The sequence below is a fragment of the Hippocampus zosterae genome, chromosome 15 (genome assembly GCF_025434085.1).
Source record: "Hippocampus zosterae strain Florida chromosome 15, ASM2543408v3, whole genome shotgun sequence".
Classification (NCBI taxonomy): Eukaryota; Metazoa; Chordata; class Actinopteri; order Syngnathiformes; family Syngnathidae; genus Hippocampus; species Hippocampus zosterae.
This window is the reverse complement of record NC_067465.1, coordinates 938786-961183: the sequence shown is the minus strand read 5'-3', so window position 1 is coordinate 961183 and position 22398 is coordinate 938786. Positions and strand designations below refer to the sequence as shown.

The window sequence follows — 22398 nt, the reverse complement described above, 5'->3', positions numbered from 1 at the left end:
CACTGCCTCTCAAGCAAGCACAATTCCATCTCTATACTTTAAACGTACTGTTTACAGTTACACATATTTGATAGTGAGATAAAAGCTGAACTCCAGTAAGGATGCAGAAAAGAAAGAGATTCCCCCTGCAGTAGAATCACGAAGACTGACATAAACACAGGAAGGAAACCATTTTGATTCTCACCGGATGTTTTAGTATTCCTCACTGCGCTGCACTGGATGATTTGTCCAGTCCAGTCAATGCAGCTATGTCCAATTCATTCAAATAGTTTAAACAGGTTAATGATTTTGTGTTTATCGTGGTCAAACCAAGTTTTATTTTCAGGAGAAAAAAATAGCCTCAGCACACCCCACGCCAAAAGATAATCGCTCAGGATAATATTTTAGTGACATCAGATTATCTGTGTTTTGTTGATTTTGATTGTAAGATTTGAGGAGAATTGATCAAATTTGGCATGAGTGTCGGTAGTGCCCCACTTAGAGACCAGAAAAAAAATATATATATATACATATATATATTATTTTTTGTGTACATACTTTTATTTTATTACACAGAAGGTCGTTTTGGAGTAAAACAGATAAAAAACGATGTAATAGTCATTATGTCACCGGAAATAAGACCAAAATAAAATAAAGGCTAAACCGTCAAAACACAGTAATAAACAAAGGCACGTACAGTTTTATCTAATGGTGGAACAGATTAACGTATACAGATAAAAGAGAGAGACGAAACAATATGCGCAAGATCATAACACTTATTTGTAAAATTCGCTTCTCTTCTGCATCTACTTCCGAGTTTCAAAAGAACTTGATTACGTCACCGGAAACTAACCAAAATCTCTTAAAGCGGAACCATCAAACATAAACCCAAGATCACGCGGCCGTTCTGAACCTAATAGTGTGACTGGAGAGCGTGTATAAAATAAAACTAAAGGAAAAGAGCCAAGAAATGAAATTTAACGAGCAATTAGCGTTTTATTTTCGCTTCCTTTCGTTGCTACTCGTAACTGGAAGACACCCCCTCAAATCTTCCGTTAAAACGCAAACACAAGGTTTTCGTGTTAAAAAATATATATAACAGACGAAAACAAGTCATTCGGAAACACAGGGGATCTTGATTTTATTTCTCGATTTTTTTCCGCTGCTGCAACTTCCTGGTTTTTTAAACAAAAACGTCACGTACTTGTCGGAAGTCCACCCCCTGCCCCCCAAAATAGAAGCGATACCGTCAAAACATAAACAGAGCAGTCGACCTTGTTTGAACGCCGCAGAGTTTGTTTTCCTCTGAAAACTTGACGCACAATGCGGCGTCTTTTCTGTCTCGGCCTGGCTGGTAGAGGCGTGGTGTGACGATCGCAAAGCTGCCATATAAAAGGACTTAGCTTTCAGAAAGATAAAAAAAGAAGTGCGCTGAGTCGGGCCTGCGAGTCGAGGTAAAAAATGCTAAGGCTAAGTTAGCTTCTGTGTTTGTATGTGTGTGTGTGTGACCTAACAGGTGTTGTTTGCTTTACAGCATCAAAAATGACAGCAGCGTATTTGTCAATATTATGCCATCTAGCTACATGCTAATGTTAGAGGGCCTGTAAACGTCAAACCGAGTTTTAACGATGCCGTCACAAAGAGTGTGAGGATATATTGGGGTGGAATTAGCACGCTGGTTAGCCAGCCTCGCAGGTTGCAAACGCTTCTCACGCACACACTAAACTGGACAATGCTGAACTTTTACAGTCAACTTGACTAATTTGAGACACCTGTATGACACCCCCCCCCCCTTGCGTGTGTGACAGAATTGCCTTCACGGACGTCATGGCAGAAACCGAAGGCAAAACCACGTCGCTCAACGGTAACTGGATTGCAAACCACTCGTGGTAGCCATTTCAGATCGTTTCTGACCACTGTTGGGTTCTTTTCAAGGGGCCTCTGGGGAGGAAGAAGCCAAGGGGGATCAACACAAAGACGCCTGTGGGAGCGAAGATGGAGCGAAACACAGTGGTAATTTTTTTTTACATATCATTTACATCACGAGGTTGGAACCTTAGAAGTTGAAGGTAATATAGCAAATACAGTAACTGACAGGATGTTATGTCTCATGGATTTCAGATCAGTAAGTGACTACAGGTAGTTTTTTGTTACAGTGGAAATCTGCTCCAGTGGCGGGAATGTGGTCATCAGAATTCCAATATTTTTCAGAGAAACACTTTTCAACCATATCTGAAATAAAACTACTGCAGTATATACCCACGGGTATGGCACAACTCATTGGCTAATTAAATGAGCAAAATTAACACCACGAAATCAGCCATGTTTAATGCACTTGTAAAAAGACAGTTATCTTCCCACTTATTTCGTTTTTTTGGGGGGGTCAAACCTTGAACTGGCTCTCTTTGCTGAAAGCAATACTAATTTCCATGTTTGTTGCTCTACTTCAAGACAACGGAGAGGCATCTGGTGACAGAAATGGACCAGAAAGTGAGCCGAAGGCGGAGGAAGGTGAAGAGGAGGAGGAGGAGGATGATGAGGAAGACACTGACAGCATGGATGGAAGCGGCCTCTTTTCTCTGACTGAGGATGGTGAAAGAGACAGCGAGGGAGGCAGACAGGAGAGGGCGAAAGATGGCGGAAGAAGGGCCGCACGGAAGCGGAACAGACCCTGCGGCGGCAATAACAACAACCGTTCCTCCAGCTCGGATGACGATGACGAAGAGGAGCTGAAAGATGGCGACGAAAACGACAAGGAAGACGACGAGGAAGACGAGGCGATGGAGGCGTGGTTGGGCGCCGAGCTGCAGGACCTGCGCAGGCTGGCGTGGCGCGCCATCCCCTCACTGCGCTGTCGGGAGATTGGCCGGGACTCGCAACAGTTTGTGAGGCGCGTGTGCGGCGCCCGGGGCCTGGTGCAGAGGCTGGAACTACAGGGTCGGCTGGAGAGACACTCCGGTTGCGTCAACACGCTGCACTTCAACCCGTCGGGCACGCGGCTGGCGTCCGGCAGCGACGACCTCCGCGTGGTCATCTGGGACTGGGCCATCCGGCGCGCTGAGCTGGAGTTCGACAGCGGGCACAAGAGCAATGTCTTTCAGGTGAGGGGTGCAATACTAACATGCACTGTACAGGACAGTCACAATTGAAGACAAAGAGAAGTTAACTGCTGTATAGTATTCACGGAATAAAACTGACATACAGTAAGTTTTTTATCAACATTTTTTTTTTAAGATAGTAGCTGAAAATAAGGCAGAGTGAGGATCAAGCGGTTCGGAAAATAGATGGATGGATGGATGTAGTTTTCACTCGATACAAGTGCTGTATAGTGGACATAAGTTCAGGTCACTTACTCACAAAATAAGCAGAAGTGGAGGTGCATGGTTTTATCCCGTTTTGTTTTGACATGTTGTGTGAAGCTGTTAGTAGATGAAAGAAGAGCAAATTACAATAAAATACAAGTAAATAAGTTGGAGCGTCCATTGACGAAAAAGAGATTGGTTCACTTCTACTGTCCCATTTAAATCCGCTTCAATTCCAAGCGGCGACTTTGTTCCAAATACGATGCGTATGGCCAGGATGCTGTAATGCATGACGTCACTTGTTGAATTTAAACAAACTATTTTAATTTTCTACGCGCAGATAGTTTCTCCGTTGGCGAGTAAGACACGGGTTGATTCAGTTTTCTAGCTCATTTCATTTCAAGTTCATTAGATTTCAAAATTACGCACTGTGATATTTGTTCTGGCCCACAAGGCCAAGTTCCTACCTCACAGCGGTGACTCCACCTTGGCCATGTGCGCCCGTGACGGTCAGATTCGTGTGGCGGAGCTCTCAGCCACCCAACGCTGCAAGAACACCAAGAGGGTGGCACAGCACAAAGGGGCTGCACACAAGGTCCAGTACACATTTCCAAATGTGTAAACAATACATTGATGTTGTAACTTTGTTTCTTTTTTTTTTTTTTTGCATCAGTTGGCCCTGGAGCCGGACTCTCCGTGCTCCTTTCTGTCGGCGGGAGAGGACGCCATCGTGTTTGGAATCGACCTGCGGCTTGACCGTCCTGCGAAGTGAGTACTCGTGTCTCATCTAATACTGTGCTTGTCTTGTGCTACGAGCAAAAAAAGAAAAATTGCATTGCTGAAGGTTATTGTCAAACACAACATAAAAGTAGTCGTGCACACTGTGTATTTAAAACAACTACAATACATAGTTTTCCTCAAGCTTAACACAGTGGAAAACTCCATCTGCGCATGGGCTAACAATTAGCATCTCGTGGCGGTGTTTGGTGAAGCAACACACGTAGACCGATAATATAACCGTATTCAAAAATCCCAAGGTGCGCACACCAGAATGAGCAACACAATGTGCATTGAGAAGGGGGATTGGATTAGGGGATGTCATCAATATTTGTTGCCGTATAATTATTATACCAGAAGGCCATTCCACCCCGTTTGGTATGCAAGATGACCATTTAACACCTGTTAAACCTTCCCCTTGTTTTGCAGCAAACTGGTGATGGTGAAGGAAGGTGACAAAAAAGTGGGCCTCTACACAATCTTCGTCAACCCGGCCAAGACGCAGCACTTTGCGGTCGGCGGGAGGGATCAGTACGTCAGGTCCGTAAGCTTAATGGCCACCACCATGAGGATAAAACGTCAGTCAGTGCAACGCAAGTCAGTTTGATGAGAATCGCAACAGGTGGCTGCAAATTAATTGTACCTTCTGCCATCTAGTGGAAGAGACTTGAATTGCTCTTCCTGTGAATAATTGTTGGAAGAATACGGTAGATACATTTACAGGTATCGATAAGCGAATAGAAATTTTTGGAATCTATAAAGTGAACATGATTATTTCCATTCATGTGGTTAGGAATCACTGCCCTTGACTGCCTCCGTTGTTGCTCCATAGGATTTACGACCAGAGGAAGATCAACGAGAATGACAATAACGGCGTACTGAAGAAGTTCTGCCCCTCACATCTGGTGTCCAACGAGTCCAAAACCAGCATCACCTGCCTCGTGTACAGCCATGATGGCACAGGTAAGATTGCACATGGAAATGGCACAACGGCGCTTTAAAGCAAACGTCTGCTTTTCGCTGACTCTATTTACTGAGGCCCGCAAAATATCAACACCATGCATCCAGCATGTACACAATCATCAACCCATGGTACATACATGATTGTATTCAGGAGTTAAACAACCAACTTACCTTCACGTGAGGATGATTGATAGAATTAGGCAACGAGTTTGAAAAATGTCGAATCATAACTATGCAAGCTTTTACTGTATTATTATGATTATCATCTAGAGCTACTTACCACCTACAATGACGAGGACATCTACCTGTTTGACTCCAACCACAGCGACGGCGCCAACTACTGCAGGAGATACAAGGGACACCGCAACAATGCTACAGGTAGGATGACAAGTCTGACCAAATGCGTATCCAATCTCAATATCCCTCTCCCCCCACCCGAAACTACCACCCGGAAGTGAAGGGCGTCAATTTCTACGGGCCGTGCAGCGAGTTTGTGGTGAGCGGCAGTGACTGCGGACACATCTACCTATGGGATAAACACTCAGCTCGCATCGTCCAGTTCATGGAGGGCGACAGAGGCGGAGTGGTGAGTATGGGCTGTCAGCGTTGCGCAAGGCACTACTATGACATTTTATTTAATTTTTCCATTATATTTTTGGTTAAATAATTGAGACGAGTCATCCAGTTTATCTCATTAAAATGTTAGTAATTGATATATTTTGTCCAAATGTTTTATTATTATTTTTTGTACTTGTAGTAATTTTTCAAAAGTTTCTATATAACCTGCAGATTAAGTACAATAATAATAATTTTAAAAAGCAGACACTTTTTTTGCTGGCCTGATGTCGCCCAGGTGAACTGCTTGGAGCCGCACCCCCACCTGCCAGGCATGGCTACGAGCGGCCTAGACCATGACATCAAGCTGTGGGCCCCCACTGCCGAGGTTCCCACTGGACTCAAGGGCCTCAAAGAGGTGCGTGCTTCTAAACCGTAAGTTTCTCGAGCAATTGCACTTGAAGTCAAACACGGCAGTGTTTGTGCCCCTACCTAAAGGTGATGAAAAAGAACAAGCGGGACCGTGATGAGGACAGCGTGCGGCATGGTGACCAGTATGACACCCAGCTGCTGTGGTTCCTGATGAGACACATGAGGACCCGACGGCCACAGAGCGTGAGTTCTGGGGAGAATATTGTCCCGGTGTACCTAATGAAGTGTCCATATATGTGCTGTTCAGTGGTGCCTTATGATGCAAGCGACCTAGCTTACACGATTTTCAAGGCACAATGCGTTACGTAATGGTCTGGAAAAAAGAAAGCTTCAACGAAATTGAGTTGTTTTGAGCCGGGAGCGTGGCCATGGAACAAATTCAACTCGTATCTCAAGGCACCAATGTACTGTGTATAAATGACTTCATCCTGCTCACTTCCTCTCCTTTGGTCTCCATCCAGACACGACGTGAAGGAGCTGACGCCGACACCGACGAGTCTTGGAGCTCGCCAGACACCTCTGACGAAGAGGAGGGGAGTCCAGATCATGTTCAGTGCATGTCCTCCTGAGCCACACACGCACACACATGCATACAGATACTGTCCAGTAAAAAGCAGGTACTGCATGTCCCCAAAAAAATAAATCAATAAAAAAAATCAACGGCGATGTTTTGGATAACGAGAAAAATAATAAACAACTGAAAATGTAATACACAATTATGTTTCAGACAATAAGGAAACAAATTCATCACTTGGTATTTGTGTCCAAAAAAGATTCAGGGCTACAAATTTATATTTATAATCGATAAACCAAATTTAACAATTTGTCTTTTTTTTATTAAAACATACGTGTCTTAATAAAATGTTTATTTGTTACATACATGTCTACACAGAAGATGCACATGTACGCAGAGAGCCAATGACCAATGAAACGCATCCATCTCCAACTCAAGTATAAAAATGATGGTGCTGCCTACTTTTCACTGGACAACCATGGCGCATTCATGCCCTCTTTAGCATGACTGACACACCGACGCACACACAAATCAGACTTAGTGATGGTGGAGAATGCTGGCCACTGTACGAAGACGTCAATTTTCCAGTGTCCCATTTTTGACTTCTGCCTCTAAACGTACACCAGCACGTAGCCACACTCCTTCCCATCGTAGCGTCACGCTCCTGCGCAGATTGCTGACCCCTCTCAAACTACTGAGTGCACTTTGAATCAGGGACGTTGCCGTTTTGACACATGCACTAAAGAGTGATTTGTTTTCTCTTTTGTCAGCAGTGATTCGATTTTCTTCTTCACAGCATTCATAGTTTTTTCTCACTTGCGCCCATTTCTGTTCACTCCATCTTTGACAGGAAACGTTCTGCTCACTTTCACTGCATGCGCCACGGACTGGAACTTTTAACACACCCCCACACCCCCAAGATTGGATTCAGTGCAATTGCTCCAGTTCACCCACGCAATTTTTAAGTAGTATGGCCCTGACAGGGAAAACCAAATGGTACCAAACTATAAAGGAAAAAAGTTCCCCAACCCCCGATTGGAAGCCGTACGATCTGTAGCTGAATTAGGAGCAGCTGATTGGCTGGAAACTGGAATAGGTATAGAGGGTGGCGTTGGGGGATTTTTGAGGAGGGTGGTGGTTTCTTTGGACATCGTGCTTGCCCATTCTTTGTGGTGTGAGAGCAATTGAAGCTTGGCTTTTTTTTTCTCGTTTTCTGAGAATCCGTAGTCAAATTGTACATATATAAATATGAAAAGTGTAAAAAAAAAATCAACCTATAGAAGATGCTGTTTGTCATGCAACATATTTGATTGGTTAAAGATGCAGAGGTTTATATTCGATACAGATCCATGATGCACCTTTTTCTCCTGATCACCCGAGACTGTCCTTTACAGTATTATGTTACCATTGTACACAGTGCCGTTTTTCATTTGGAAAAATGGATTCAAATTTTCCCACCCGCAGGCTTGACATTTTTGAAACATCGACTGGTTCTGTTGGAAATCTGTTGAAGAATTTGTGCAATAAAACAGACAGTGCTCTTGATGCTTTGCCCTATTTACACGTCTCATGATGCATTTCCCGATGCTTGAGAGGATAAGCGGCTCGGATCATAGATGGATGGATATGTTTGTTATTTGGGGGATTCAGAGAACAGAGCATAGTGTCCGGTAAAACATCTATCAAGCTACTTTGAGATGCATATTTTTCCAAGGACATGAATACTGTATAGGAGCTTTTGGGCCGGATTATATTCCATTTCCTTTCAAGTAACACATCTGCGTAGCAATATATTTATTGATATGAAATACTTTGACACCACCTGAATGAACGACAACTTCTCTCACCTCAATACGCTCTTCATCTCTGATGAATGTTTTCAGGCTTCCCTGCCACCACGATGCCCTGAAATTTTCGCCTGGTTCTCTCCCCTGAGATTATTTTCAAAGAAACCTGGAGATGTTTTTTTTTTTGTTACGTCAAATTTTTATTTAACACACAACCTAATATGTACAAACAGGCGTCTGACCTGTGAGCGTTCTATTCCTTGCGCTTGTGAAATTAAAAGCCTCCAACATGTGCTGTGTTATCAGCATATGGCAGAGATGTGAATATTAAGTCATTCCTTGTAGTGCAGGAAAAGCTGCAGCCTCTTGCGGTGCTCTGCCGACATGTGAACGGCGCTGAAGGGGTGCAAGAATAAAATGTTAGTATGTATGTTCATAGACTGCGACACACTGACAAAAGAGCGACTCACTTGAGGTGATCTCCAAAGGTGGTGGTGATTCGATAGATGGCCGTCTTGAGCGCGGCCCTGAGAGCGAAACGCAGCGTTTTGTAGGCAGGCTCGACCATGCCGCCTGCCGTCCGCATGGGCTTCGTGGAAGCATGAGGCAGCTTGAAGTGTCGGTCCACTGCCTGTGGACAAACCATATTTGTTTTGTTTTTTAAATTTTAATGAAATATGTTTTCTCCCCGTCTTTCCACTTGTATGACCGTTAGCAATGCTGAGTAATAGTAATGGAAAATAAGGATCAAGAAAATCAAAGTCGTGGTCCAGTCACTACTGTATAACTCTGACCTCTTGCAGAAGCAGCATTGTGCTAAGGATGCTGGGTAACGCTGTTTGCACTACGCCAAAGTGGTCCTCTGAGAAGGATGCTTGAACCAGGTAGGACAGTCCTGGAAAGCATTCACGTGGTTAACCTCACGTGCTGAAGGGGAAGAGAAAAAATTTTTTTTTTGGTTTACCCTCCAATGCCCAAATGTGGGCCTGGCTGCCAGCAAAGAGCGCTTCACTGGAGGCTTCTGGAAGCTGCAAAACAGAAAACGTTACGCCACATTCGCATGAAATGTAGTCTAGTGTTTGGTACTGAGCTCACCTTGTTGAACAAATACGCGATCAGCACACGCTTGGACAGGAAGCTTTTAACCTGAATGGGGTAAAGTTGGTGATTAAATGAAGATGTCCTGGGTTCTTAAGCAGAAAAAGCCAGAGCAGACAATTTGCGTTTGACAAAATAACAAGTACAGTTTTATAGATTACAGCGGCCATAAACTACATGTCCGATACTGCATACGTCATCAACGCGCTGCCTTGTCAATGTCTCAAATGGTAGCCCGCACTCCCAATTTTCCGTCCGTGCCTCAATATTTCACTGGGTCAGTCCGTCGCTTGTAACAAAAGTAAACGCCTCTCCTCTAATATTAATCTGCGTCTTACTCCCGTGTACTAAACCCATCGAAGCACTTTTTCTTCGGTGCATACCTGTTCTTTCCTGTTGTGGAGGAACTGGGCCAAAAGACCCGGTTGGTCGGCAACCTGCTTGGGACTGGGCAGTGGGGCGGCGGACAGCAGTGGGCTGCCGCTAGACTGTGAATCTGTACGGAGACGGACAATTGAGTACAACCTAACCAAGGGCTTCCACAAGTACATCCCTTTACCTGTGGGGGTGGACCACAATTTGGGGGCCCTCCTCATAACGTGGGGGCTCTGCACGGTGCCATGCCATGGCGAGCCCTGGTATACGGATGTGGCGAGGCGTCGCAGGTTCGGTGAGGAGAAGTAGCTGTCCTGGTAGGGTGGGGTGAACGGCGCCGTCGAGTGTCTTGGCTGCGTGCTGCCGAAGACGCAATCCGGACTTTGGATCGGGACGTTTCTGGCCATTGGACTCCTCTGATCCTCTGCACCAGAGATTAGTTTCAAAGTTGAAAAAGATGACAGGCTCAAATGTATAAAGAGTCCACCAGATCGCAAAAAAAAAAAGACACTGCTGTGGGGGAGGCAATACTTTAAAGATTTCCAATATGGCTGAGCATATGTGATAGGAGCCCTACAGTTGCAGGAAGTAAGTACCAAGTATTACTAGTCCCTGGAACTACAACAACTAAGCGCAAAATGTCACTGGACCTATAGGTCTCCTGTAGTCCCAGTGACTTTTTTTATACATTATATTGGAGAACTATAGTTCAAGGAGCTGAGTACCAATAGTCCGTGGACCTACAAGAACCAGGCACAAAAAGTCACTGGAACTACAAGTACGAAGAAGTAAAAAAATCCTGGAACTGCACTGCGCTTACAAAGTAATAAAGTATCCTGGAACCACACGTACAAGGACGGATAAGTCTTTGGAAATTCATGAATGACGAATTCAATGTCTCTGGAGTTACGAGTACAAATCGTGGACTTGTAAGAACCAAAGCAAAAAAGCCTCTGAAGCTATGAGTGGCAAGAAGTAAGTCTTCAACGCAATGCACTTGAAGCTTTTTCAGTTTTTAAAAATCCCCAAAATAAGTATTATAACATGCCTATTTCAGGCTTAAGTGGTTCATCAACAGATGAGATCATTTACCCGAAGACGAGTCCGACGTGGACTTCAGTTCGCCACTTCCCGACGAAAGCGACTTGGCCCTGCCGTTGGTGGCCACGCTGTCGTGATATGCGATCAGTCGCTGGGTCAGGTCCGCCAGAAGCGATTGACACTCCTTGCTAATGGCATTCCAGTTGTGAGGATGTCCACCTGATGGGGAGAGAGTGAAGGGCCCTCATTTGAATCGTTTTATGTTACGTTTAAATATAAATACGCATACCTGGCTGACTAAGGCTGAACACCTCGCCACGTCGCCATGGCGAGTGCTGAGAGAGCAGAGCCAAGTCTTGCAGGGCTAGGAACTGTTGGGCGTAGAGTCTTCAATTCAACGTCCATATATCCCATAGAGCCTGAGGAGGAAAGCTGAAGGGCTACCTTTAATATTCCTGGCTTTGGGTCAGACAGAACTCTGGGAAGACACTGGTGCACATCCTCTGTGAAAGATGACTGTATTGGGAAACTGTAGTCCTGTACAAATGGAGGAAAATAAAAGTGTGACCCATGTCATTTCCGCTCAATCATGACAGCGATTAAGGCACAACATATGGCGACACTTCCCTACATATGTATTTTCACCTCTATTGCCCCCAGTGCCAAATGATGTGATAATGTACTAACTAGAAAGAGTGTATGGAGACACGCATACACACACAAACCTCCGTGATAAAAATCCTGAAGAGCAGCAAGGCCGTGTACCAAGTGAAGAGTAGAAAGGTGGCACTGCTCCACAGGTGGTAGAGCAGGGTCAAGTCCAGAAGCCCGCTGATGGTGTCTAGACGGTGAGTGGAACTGGAAGGGAAAAGGGAAGACTTGTGAATATTCGTAGGCACATGTGAGGAAGGATGTTCAGGAAATACACCGACCTGTTTAAGTGAAGGTTGAACATTTTACAGATCCACTCTCTTGGGATGTATCCTGTTAACACAAAGAAGAATAAAGCAGCGTTTATTTCATATGGAGCAGTGGTGCTCAACTTTTTTTTTGGGGGGGGGGGGGGTGAAGTGGACCATTTGCATCTCTTTCATTAAAATAACTGCCAGTTACAATTCTCAATGAATTAAACTTAGTGCCACAATACAACGCTCGCAAGTTTTGTGGTTGCATGTCAAAGCAAGAAAATCTGTCAAATATTGACTTGTATCTTAAAAAGCTCCGAAGTGGAGTCCTACAAAGCACCAGTGTATCTCGACTTTTAAATCCTTTTAGGTCAATTTTGGTACTCAAACAAATGAATTTGTAAACTCACAGAGGAAAGAAACATAACATACCCAAGAAGAAATAGACTAGAATGTAGTTCCTGATCGAGTAAAGTGCTTGGACAGCACTGCACTTCACCACCAGCGGTAAGGACTCCTTAAAACGAAGGTACTTGTATTGCTGGGGGAAGGAAGGGTTCAAACAGTGAATACAACCTCACTCAACAGACGTACTCAACCGTACACGTACCTGAACGGTGGGGAAAGACACATAGTTCATGTTGTGGATGACACCAAACAGGTTGTGGGAGAAGCCCACGAAAGCTCCCGCTAGCAGGAGGATGAGATGGTACTCATTCAGACACATCTGAGGGGGACTGTAAGACAGTTATTAGTGCACGCGTTAGCAATTAGGGAATCACAAACACTGCGCTTGAGCAGACTTACGCGTCTTCGACGCCGCAGGGATAAGTGTTCATCTCGTAACGGCCCCCGATGGTGACAGCGGCCCACCAGGCCACCATGATGCCCATGAAGCAGTGGAGCAAGGAGTTGGCCACGTGACGCGGATGCAGCAGCAGACCCAACAGAGCAATTTTGGAGCAGGCAACGGTAGGGATGACTAGCAAGAAGCGAAAGACAGGAAGGATTTTGTGAAAAAAACTGAAACGGAAGCAATCACAAGGGGGATATTTCATTCACACTGTGATTTGAACCCCACTTACCCGTATAATACACAAAGATCAGGAAGCCCACCATGGTGGTGACGCTGCACAGTAGGACAAAGGACAAAACGCCGCTGGCGCTTGTCATGACGGACAAACATTCTGTATAGGGAAGACATTTTGATTTGGAAGCATGTTGAGTGATCAGATGGAATATCAAATTGTGATCGACTGACCTGATAGAGTCTGGATTGGGAAGAAAAGACTGAACTTGCTGAGGATGACAAAAACTGCCGTGGTTGGTGGCAACAGCAAGACAGCCCAGGCTATGCTGGCTGCAGCCCTCCAGCAAATCACCTTCGGACAGGGTAAGCCAAAGTATGTACACATTCACATTTATTCATTTTATTGCATTTCCACTTATTCTGTGTGATCATTTCACCAACGACTCCATGGTGAACTCTTTAAAGTTTTAGTAGTAGCAAGGGTTGTGGTTCTATAATAGGGGTTCAAGATGTGTTTAGGATGTGTAGGTTTCGTCCCAAAGTGAGATTTCATGACAGGATTAATACAGTACTGTATTTCAAAACAGTGTTTTAAGAAAGGGTTAGGGTTTCAAAACAGGCTTAGAGATTCAAACAAGGGATACATGTTCAAATTCGAACTTCAAGGACAGTGGTCGGACTTTAAATGACAATACTACTCGCGTGGTTTGGTTTCAATACGCTTGCGCCCGTATACACATATACAGTAGCTGGTCCTACAGGCTATCATGCTAACTAACGCCGGTCGAATATTGGAGGTGCGGGAGGGTCGACTTTTAAGTGACAGAGACTCACCTTGCGGACAAACCAACAATTTTGGTCCGCAGAAAACATAGCGGAGAGCGTAAATGATTACTTCTTTCTTCGTCAAAACTTCCAAATTGCCATCATGCCGCGCCACTTTCGTTGAAAGGACCTCCAGCAGGACCAACGCTCCACGACGGTCTCCACATATGTGCCTGTTTTAAAATGACGTTTATATGTTTTGTAGACAATCTGTCTTTTGGAACTCAGGATGACTTTGAGTTGTGTTGAAAGCATTTTTGAGGAAATGCTGTATTGGTTGAAACACAACGTCATATTTTGATATATTTCTTCAACAATTTGCATAAGGCATCCCGAAAAGTGCTCTTTAAATCACGAGCCCATTTACTTCTAATCTAGACAATTACACATATTAACCCTCCTATGATCCTGAAATATAACACATTTTACCCATGATATCAATTTGATCCCAGAGATACTTTGCGCCATAAAATGATGGACATTAATTTGCTGACGCAGTTTTTGTATCAGGCACTTTCTTTTATTTGTTGATGACATAAATACCCCCTTGAGTAAAACTTCTCAGCGGGTTGAATTGTGATCTAGCGGCACCACCAAGCCAACGTTTCAAATTGGTACTAATTAGTTGTGAAACCCTCGACTTTTCAAAGCAATCAACATGTGATTTATAGACAAAATGCATTTGCCACTAATCATTCCTGGATTAGGAATATGTTGCTTCTCTAAATTACTGTACTAGATACGAATTATTTGTGCAGCCCTTTACTTTCTTCACACATCGAAGACTTGTTATCCTGGTAAGTGGTAAAACTCTGTCTATCAAATGTGCTCTTTGGTCATATCCTTGAGGTTCTGCTGCAGAGACTGGACCTGCTAAACCTCCTCCTAATGCAGGATCTTGGACGTTACGGTGTTGGCCAGGTCGGCTGTCAATTCGTCCACAGTCAGGCCGAGCTTGGCCGCCTTGTCTATCAAGGCCTCGCACTCCTTCTCGTGCAGGTCGTTGACAATATCCTTGGTGGTCTTTCCATGGAACTTGGGGCTGCACTCCAAGCCGATCTCCATGTGCAGGGCCTTGACTTGCTTCTTCAACTCCTTGTTGTCTGTCAGCAGGGTCTTGAGCGTCTGTTTCAGGGCCTCAGTGGAGCGCAGCCTGGACTCAAACAGCCGGAGTTTGTCCCGCACGATCTCGGGTGTCATCCTGCTCCTTTTGACACTGCTACAGTTGTTTTAAAGTCTCAAACTTGGATACTGTGTCACCTTTGGCAGTGGCCATCATACCGCAAATCCCCCTTTATAAAGTCATTGTTTGACGCCTTACAAAAACTCCTCAAGTGGCTACCTGCGAGCTCGACACTGACGCGGGTGACATTGCTCTCACAGGGCTTGTGCCGAGCTCTCGTATGTAACCCAAGGGGGGTGACTAAGATGACCTGTAATTAGACCGCCAGCTACCACCGCTGATGACGTTTCCAGTGACACCATTTTTTTCTCCCCATTTTCCTAATGACCCCCAGAGACATACAAATGCCCCCGCTCCCCATAAAAAGGACTCCCATGGTTTGGTGTTCATATGACTTAGTGTTTATTTGATAGAAGTTTTGTGTAACTTCTCATTTATACATTGAATATTTCTGTAAAACAAGTACACCTTTTTTAATCAAATGTACTATAGCCTGTCGATCAGCAAACATGAATTATGAAATAAAAGATGGTAGCATTTTTTGAAAATTTACATTTTTTTTTGTGCAAACGTGATGTATTAGGGCCACACTGAAAAGAACAAAAAAGAAATAGAATGAGGTAAAAAAAGTTTAATATTGAGAAAACAATTTTTTCTCAATGATTACAACCTTATTCACATTTGATGACTTTATTCTAGTCCAATTCTTCATTTTTGAAAACGTACAACTTTTTCGTCATATAACTTTCACCATGTAAAAGTATGATTTCCTGAATTCCTGTCCAAAATTAGGACTTAATTATTCGTAATTATTCTGACATATGAGAATGAAACTAAAGTTGCATTTTTAAGGAAAAAAAAACATCATAATATTACATGACCAACGTTGTAACATGAGAAGGAGAACGTTTTAATTTTAAAGACAAGAGAAAAAAATCCGACTCTGTTCTCGGAAAATTATTCTCAGTACAATCTATTATGCTTTTATTATATTTTTATGCTATGATCATTCACAAAAATTTTCCCCCACATTGCTTTTCCCTTCACAAGCGCTTTTCTTTTTTTTAATTTACATTTGTTGTCACTTCAGTGTGGCACTAATAGCTTCCGTACTTTTGTCGACATTATTAAGTAGGAAAGAAAATGAAGTACAATCCTGTGGCGTGCTGTCCGAATCCCACTACCTGAATATTCAATAACAGCATCCAAAATGCCTTCGATGCCATTCAAACACCTGTAAGGTTGGTTGTGTTTTGGCGATAAATAGAAATCCATAGTGCAACACCTCACCGATCCCGTTAGAAAGAACACACTTGGTAGCAGCGCGCCAAGCGCACCCCCGCCCACAGTAGGTTATGGGGTGAAATCCAGACGGCCCATGACTTCATCGCCAGACTGCAACCTCATTCTCTCAAATAAAGCAACGGGAGACGCTGCAATTTTGGAGAGGCAAAAAAAGAAGAAAATAAAACAGGCTGTACATTTGCTTTAGCAAGGAGAAATCATGTCGGGGAAGTGCGGTGTCGGATGTTGTCGGTGTTCAAATACAAAGACGTAGACGTGACATAGTAGGCCACGTGGCATGAGAGAAGGGTAAAATAAATACATCAATAATGTGAAAAGTTGGCTCTACCTTTCAACAACTCCTCATGTCGTGTGCGGGAGGACCACTGCTGTCGTCGACAGATTGGCGGGCGTTGGCACCGGTTCGGCTTTGCTGAAGAAATACGCCTAAAAATGGATGGCATCAGCAGAGAGACAAAAAGCCTTTCAGACATGGCGATTTAATCGGCAGATCTCTTACGGAGATGTGAGCGAATAAACAGCCGTGACGTGACCATGCTGTGTCATGAAGAGCATCGGCAAAGTTGTCACGTGACATAAGTTACAGCGACGATGAGAGATGTGACAAAGTGTGTCACGAAGGAAATCTGGAGCGTTTACTTTGCATCCGACGGCGAGCAGGACGTTGAGCACCACAATGGCCGACATCACCGCCGCGATCACTCTGGGCTTGTCGTCGCGGACGGCGGGCCAGAAGGTGATGATCAGGACAGAGCCGGAAAGGCAGAGCGCCACCCCGATGGAGAGCCACCGCAGCCACTCGTACGGGAAAATCCACAGAACCTTGTGTAGGGAAGGAGAGCAATTTAGCAAATGATCGCATGGGGAAGATACTGTATAGGGCTGGGAGGACAAGAGAGAAAAAAGACCATTTTTCAACACACGTTGTTATTTTTTAACAAAAACTTACCACGGCAGGAATGTATACGGAAAGTGAGTATCCATACACGCAGACAATCTCCATGAAGGAATAAGACACCAAGTTCATGATCTTGTTGCTCCTCCACAGCAGGAAACCCCACACGGCGAGAGGGACCAGCCAAGCGTAGCTGAAGATGGCTGTCGCAGCTATGGTGACTGGGATGGACAATAACGAACCTTTTAAGCTCAGAGAACATACATTTCAGCAAGTACAGACAGCTATAAATCTGTTTAGGCTTTAGTCAAGCTTTTGACCTTGTGGAGTTCAGTTACTAGAGTTTTTTTTTTTTAAATGGGTCACCAACTTGGCAGACATGTCCGCCCTTGTCCATTGAATTGTTCATTGCTCAATTTTCCCTCGCATGGAGAGTCAACTCTTTATGTATCAGACATAATAATAATTCACTTTTTAAATGACGCATTTTTTGCGGCGCTGACCTTTTCCAAACTCAGGTGTGTACTTGTAGTTTGGCTTGCCCAGGTTCACCAGGAAGGTGGAGATGTTTCCACTGATGGCCATTGCAAACACGAGCGTGGTGCAGATCCAGAACGGTCCTGAGTGGAGGCACGAGTGTATTAAAGTATCATCTTGATACAAACTGTCAATGTTTTAAGAACTTCTCAATGGAAAAACAAATGTGTGTCTGCATGCTGACCATAGAGATCGGGATTCCTGCGAAGGTACACGTGAATGAAGTTCTTGCCCGGCCAAGGCAGCACGGAGCCAACAATTCTTTCCGTTACCTGAAACAAAATGTCACATCATCACACGTCACGTAAGCAGGCCATAAATGACCCAACTTTTAGTGAACAATTGAGTCCATGTGCTTGTGCTGTTGCTGCTGCTTTTATTTTGGCAGCTTCCTACTTCTTGTTTTTTGTTACCATGGTAGCATCAGTGAGCGTCAACATAAACCAACCTTTTGTGTGTAAAGGACCTAATATTATCCATTAAACAATGTTTTTGGGTGATTTTATTTGCAATTAAATAAAGTCAGACTTACGTGGTGTGTGTCGACGTCGAAAAACTGTTGATAGTACTGAAAGGTCCAGAAGGGGATGCTTTTCTTCTCCCCTGACAGAAGCTTGAAGGTAAAACAAATAAATGATTTCAAAGGAAAAATGATTTAAAAGCTCCCAAATACATGTTAGCCACAAATGCATATCATAACCCTCTTGCCTCCGCTTTGTCATCTTCAGCTGTGGGGTCTTCATCACCACTGGGAGCAAACCCACTGGGGAACTTTGGGTTCATAATATCATCCTCGATGCTGATGGTAGTCGACTCGCTAGCAGCTGCTAGCAGATTGCTCTCTTCAAATTCTTAAATCGTGACATTAAAAAAATAAAATGAAATAATAACATAAGTTCAGTTACACTGGTGGAAGCTCGTGTATTTGTTACCTTGACAGTTCACAATCAATACTAACCTAAAAACATGACAAAAACATAATACGGTACATGTTCATAAAATACATCATACCACAGATACTGATTGTTAAATGTATCAACGTAAGCACATAGTTTACAGATGTGTGTAATTATCTGTCATTAGTTAAGTAACTTTGTAGATCAAAAGTGTCAGTGGTATCGGTACTGGTCGCCGAGACGACTCAATAGTTAAGTACTTATTTTATTATTATTATATATTATATTATCAATGTTTGTCACCACGAAACTCCACAGCTAGATAATGCAGTGCCATTTTGGAACGATTGAGTGAAAAGTTGACGTCACCCACCTTGAAATTGAAATGGGTCGTTTGTAGACGCCATCTATGCCAACCAGTTGGACAGAAAGTTGTCAGTTTATCAGTTGGAGTCAAACGGGAGCTGTGGTTTTTCTCTTGGGAAGCTGTGAGAAAATTAAAAACAATCCACGGTTAAGAGGCGTTCTCCATATCAAGCGACAAAGAAGCACTCGCAAACAAGCCAGCGTCACAGCTTGGCTACTTGTTAGCATATCCACATGCCAGAAACGATGATGCTACGTTATATACGCATGTTGAAACAAATAATCAATACTATTCCTTCGTGTATGAGAAACCCTCGAGTTCAAATTTGACCACAAGGGGAAATGAAATGCTCACTTCAACCATGCAAGATCCAAAAATCATGTCGCGACTGCTAGCCTACGTTGACGGAAGCTGGATCCGGATGTGTCAGCTTTGTAAACAGACTGGCTTCTTGTCTGTCATTTTTCAAAATAATAATTAAGAGATGCTTTAATCGTTATTGCAATACAAGTTTAACGAAAATCGAATACGATAGAATCATTAATAATAGCAAGTACTATTTATTATAATTGATTACCCTATTACCGTGATAAAATGACGTATTTTTACGTTAATAACCTTTATTTTGACAACACGAGTTGAAAGTGACATCCGGGAAACCTGGCCAGACAAGATGTGTGTATTCGGGTCATTCCAACGAAAACTTGAATCAAGTAAATAAATCAGACTGCAACTTCAGATTTAGCGAAAGGCTAATTAGGGTGTGTATAATACGTCGTAGCCGGACAAAGACACATTAAGTGTCGTGTTTGGCGTGTGCTCACTGCTCACATAAAACGTGATGTTTCTTGTCAAAGGAGCTTTTATTTTGACACCAGCAAAGCAATTCACTGAAATCCCAGTCAAGTCGAATGTAGGTTCTGGCTTGTTCTTTTGAGTGGAACAGAAACACATCAACTTGATGGTATTGTGAGAGTCGACACCAACAATGGACGCCAGCGGCGTGTTCGTGCGGGAAAGAGGCAAGCTGCATCGTGTCAGCGACATCGTGCTCAAGCCTGTGGTGGGCTTTTCCTCGTCTTCGTCTTCTACCTGTCGGCGGACCAACCCACTGGTGCTGCGTAAGGAGCACTTCGTGTTTACGTACAACGCGGAGGGCAGTCTGCGCTACAGCAGCAAGTCTCTGTTCGACATCGCGCTGCTCTTCGTGGCGGGTAACGTGCAGCACGTGGACTCGCTGGTGGGCTTCCCCGAGCAGATCGGCGACAGGCTGTTCGCGGCGGCCGAGGAGAACCGCGTGTTCCTGAAGCCGGACGTCTCCCCCAGAGCCCTGCGGCTCTTCAGCGACGCCTATGGGGAAATGGTGCTTGGCTCCCTCTGCCTCAGGAACAGGTGTGTTGCAATGCCCCCCACCGGTCCGTTGTGTCATTATCGGTACACTTGCACAATCTAAACTAATACGAGTTTGATTAGTTCCCTGACCACGCTCGCAACTCGAAACACTCGACTCACAAATCGTCTTTCCCAACTGAAATGAATAGAAATGCCATCAATCCGTTCCAGCATCCCAGAAAAAAACCTAAATTGTTTGTTTTTCAATAAGGTAAAGTTGCACTCCACAGCATAGTGTTAAAAAAATTAACAGGACATTCTTTCATATTGAGAGTGCATAACACGCATGCACACAGTTAGATTTTATATTCAAAATTTATTTTAAAAACGTATCTGTGTGGTGTCCTGCAGGTTTCCTCTATTGAGCGAGCGTATGGCTGACATCAAGACCTTCCACAGTTTGAAACGTTTAGACCTGTTTGGCTGCCGGCTGGGCGACAACCACGAGATATTCCAGCACCTGACATCCGCCTCTCTGGCGAGGTGATAATCTGCTCAGGGGTCGGTGTTGAAAGACTTACCGTGCCCTTAATTTTTGTTTTCTCCTCTTGTAGCTGCTTGATTCAGCTCTTCATTGGCTGCAACGGCCTGTCAGACACTGGCCTGCAACGACTGACTGCACCAGTGAGAATAATGAGGAAAGGACTGGACTGTCTTCAATGCCTGGATGTTTCACGTCAGTTAACATGTTGCATATTTTGAAAAGCATGGAAAGAAAGAGATGTGTTACTAAATAACTACATTTGCATATGAGGTTCAGATGTTGTCCATTTGGGGTCGCGAGCGTCAAGTCATTGTGACTTTTGATTTTGTGTGGCTTTACAAGGCGATGCCTCGCAAGATGAGTGAGAGTCAGTGAATTAGAGTGTAGCCTTGGCTGCTATGTGTTCAGGTTAGCAGCCGGCCGTTAACTGGCTAACCTTTAGCCAAACTTTGTGCTGATTTAATGCTTGAGTTTCCGCGATGGCCGTCGCAGCGTGTGCATGCACATTTTTAGTTTTCAATCACGCGATTGAAAGTGCACCGGCGATTGCGTTGTTAATTGTCCTATTTCGTGTAAAATGTACTTAACTTTTGATAAATGTCAGCAGCACATGTTGATGGCAGAGTCTAGAATCAGCCTGCTTAATGTAACTTCTGTGTATATTGTTCTTCTCATAGGCCAAATAAAAAGATAAACACTGAAAATGGTTTCTCTAATCCAGATAACCCCCTTTCGGAGAGGGCTCTCCGCTACCTGAAGTGTCTCCCTAAGCTTGACAAACTGGATGTATCTAGCACCAGCGTGAAGGTGCTTGACGCACACACAGTTGGCTCTTATTTGCACTTAGCCGAATAATATTCAACAAAATTTTAAAAAATTGTCGTCGTTTGCAGTTTGGCTCAAGACTGAAGTCGAGCATGTGGGAGCTGCTGGGCCTGACTTATTCCGAGAAAGCGCTGGATGCCTTTGACCACTCTGAATGTAAAACACAAGGATGGGCGGAACAGGTGACACAGTTGTTTGTTTTTTTGACTGGCTGCTTGTTGCGTGGCATCTTATGTACACAAATGTGTGGTCATCAGGTTGTAAACCAGTGGGAAACCAATGGAGCGCAAATGCCGAAACAGAAGAAACTTGACGAGTCCAGAATATCAGCGCTTCGCTTTTGTATGTGTTTGCCAGGCGCCTTTCTGGGTGTGCGGAATCTCCTGTACAATTGATTCTGTCATTTATGCACCTTCTTGCAACATGTGTACTCTGGGCTTTGATTTTGTACAATAATTTTATTACCGTAGATGTAACTTTTTACATGGCAAAAAAATATTCTTCAGTTACTTTGTTTTTATTACGATCTTAAGTTGGCAGGCAGAAGTTTGTCCAGGAGGTGTTGAACGCGGCACCATTGTGTCGCAACGGAGATGCAACAGCCGAGGAGCAACGTCTGCACTTCTGCAAACCTCCAGCGGGAAGCACCGCAAACGGCAGCAACCCTGACAGAACTTGTTGGAACGCAAGCAACAAAAGGAAGCAACCGTCGGAAAAGCGCAGTGACCTTTCGACGGCCAGTCCGCCGATGAAACGTGCCTCATCGTCGGTGTTGAACGCTGACGACATGGACTTATTGGACCAATACTGAGATGCATCGGCACGACGATTATACAGTCATTTTGTTGAGTAACGTTTTATAAAGTTATTTTCTACGCATGTTGTTTGATGCAGTTTGTTTTTCAACTGGAAGGTAGACCACAAGAATTCA

General features: G+C 44.1%; 5 protein-coding genes across 10 annotated transcripts; 2 read left to right on the top strand and 3 right to left on the bottom strand.

Moving 5' to 3' along the window:
- Positions 1-1276: 1276 nt before the first annotated feature.
- dcaf8 (DDB1 and CUL4 associated factor 8) lies at positions 1277-8067 on the top strand. 2 transcript variants are annotated; one of them, XM_052087770.1, is made up of 13 exons: positions 1277-1433; positions 1788-1843; positions 1915-1992; positions 2431-3080; positions 3736-3876; positions 3955-4049; positions 4488-4598; positions 4891-5021; positions 5292-5399; positions 5477-5607; positions 5875-5994; positions 6075-6191; positions 6470-8067. In XM_052087770.1, exons 2-13 carry the CDS (start codon positions 1807-1809, stop codon positions 6575-6577), a joined length of 1827 nt encoding a protein of 608 aa, XP_051943730.1. In that variant the 5' UTR covers positions 1277-1433; positions 1788-1806; the 3' UTR covers positions 6578-8067. The 2 variants fall into 2 exon arrangements, with proteins under 2 accessions (XP_051943730.1, XP_051943729.1); XM_052087769.1 differs by lacking the exon at positions 1277-1433 and having other exon boundaries at positions 1756-1843.
- On the bottom strand, positions 6506-13759 carry ndc1 (NDC1 transmembrane nucleoporin). 4 transcript variants are annotated; one of them, XM_052087765.1, is made up of 20 exons: positions 13593-13755; positions 12990-13110; positions 12814-12915; positions 12536-12710; positions 12339-12465; positions 12161-12269; positions 11756-11807; positions 11549-11681; positions 11268-11360; positions 11113-11194; positions 10875-11042; positions 9967-10221; positions 9791-9903; positions 9405-9455; positions 9274-9337; positions 9104-9204; positions 8780-8940; positions 8552-8705; positions 8370-8475; positions 6506-6573 (listed from the first exon to the last, which is right to left on the bottom strand). In XM_052087765.1, the coding sequence occupies exons 1-18, from the start codon at positions 13629-13631 to the stop codon at positions 8642-8644; spliced, it is 2010 nt and encodes a 669-aa protein (XP_051943725.1). In that variant the 5' UTR covers positions 13632-13755; the 3' UTR covers positions 6506-6573; positions 8370-8475; positions 8552-8641. The 4 variants fall into 4 exon arrangements, with proteins under 4 accessions (XP_051943725.1, XP_051943726.1, XP_051943728.1 ...); XM_052087766.1 differs by having other exon boundaries at positions 8370-8453; XM_052087768.1 differs by having other exon boundaries at positions 9967-10206.
- A 689-nt stretch (positions 13760-14448) lies between these two features.
- On the bottom strand, positions 14449-15038 carry zgc:113691 (uncharacterized protein LOC503529 homolog). The gene has a single exon (XM_052087794.1). It carries the CDS (start codon positions 14781-14783, stop codon positions 14469-14471), a length of 315 nt encoding a protein of 104 aa, XP_051943754.1. The 5' UTR covers positions 14784-15038; the 3' UTR covers positions 14449-14468.
- A 106-nt stretch (positions 15039-15144) lies between these two features.
- On the bottom strand, positions 15145-19236 carry yipf1 (Yip1 domain family, member 1). The gene is made up of 10 exons (XM_052087795.1): positions 19121-19236; positions 18773-18885; positions 18212-18354; positions 18036-18116; positions 17688-17775; positions 17470-17586; positions 17021-17187; positions 16711-16893; positions 16400-16497; positions 15145-16199 (listed from the first exon to the last, which is right to left on the bottom strand). The coding sequence occupies exons 2-9, from the start codon at positions 18804-18806 to the stop codon at positions 16414-16416; spliced, it is 897 nt and encodes a 298-aa protein (XP_051943755.1). The 5' UTR covers positions 18807-18885; positions 19121-19236; the 3' UTR covers positions 15145-16199; positions 16400-16413.
- Positions 19237-19400: 164 nt separating this feature from the next.
- Positions 19401-22346, top strand: lrrc42 (leucine rich repeat containing 42). 2 transcript variants are annotated; one of them, XM_052087781.1, is made up of 7 exons: positions 19401-20158; positions 20510-20641; positions 20713-20834; positions 21364-21449; positions 21536-21649; positions 21725-21836; positions 22001-22346. In XM_052087781.1, the coding sequence occupies exons 1-7, from the start codon at positions 19755-19757 to the stop codon at positions 22276-22278; spliced, it is 1248 nt and encodes a 415-aa protein (XP_051943741.1). In that variant the 5' UTR covers positions 19401-19754; the 3' UTR covers positions 22279-22346. The 2 variants fall into 2 exon arrangements, with proteins under 2 accessions (XP_051943741.1, XP_051943742.1); XM_052087782.1 differs by having other exon boundaries at positions 19402-20158; positions 21725-21809.
- Positions 22347-22398: the final 52 nt, after the last annotated feature.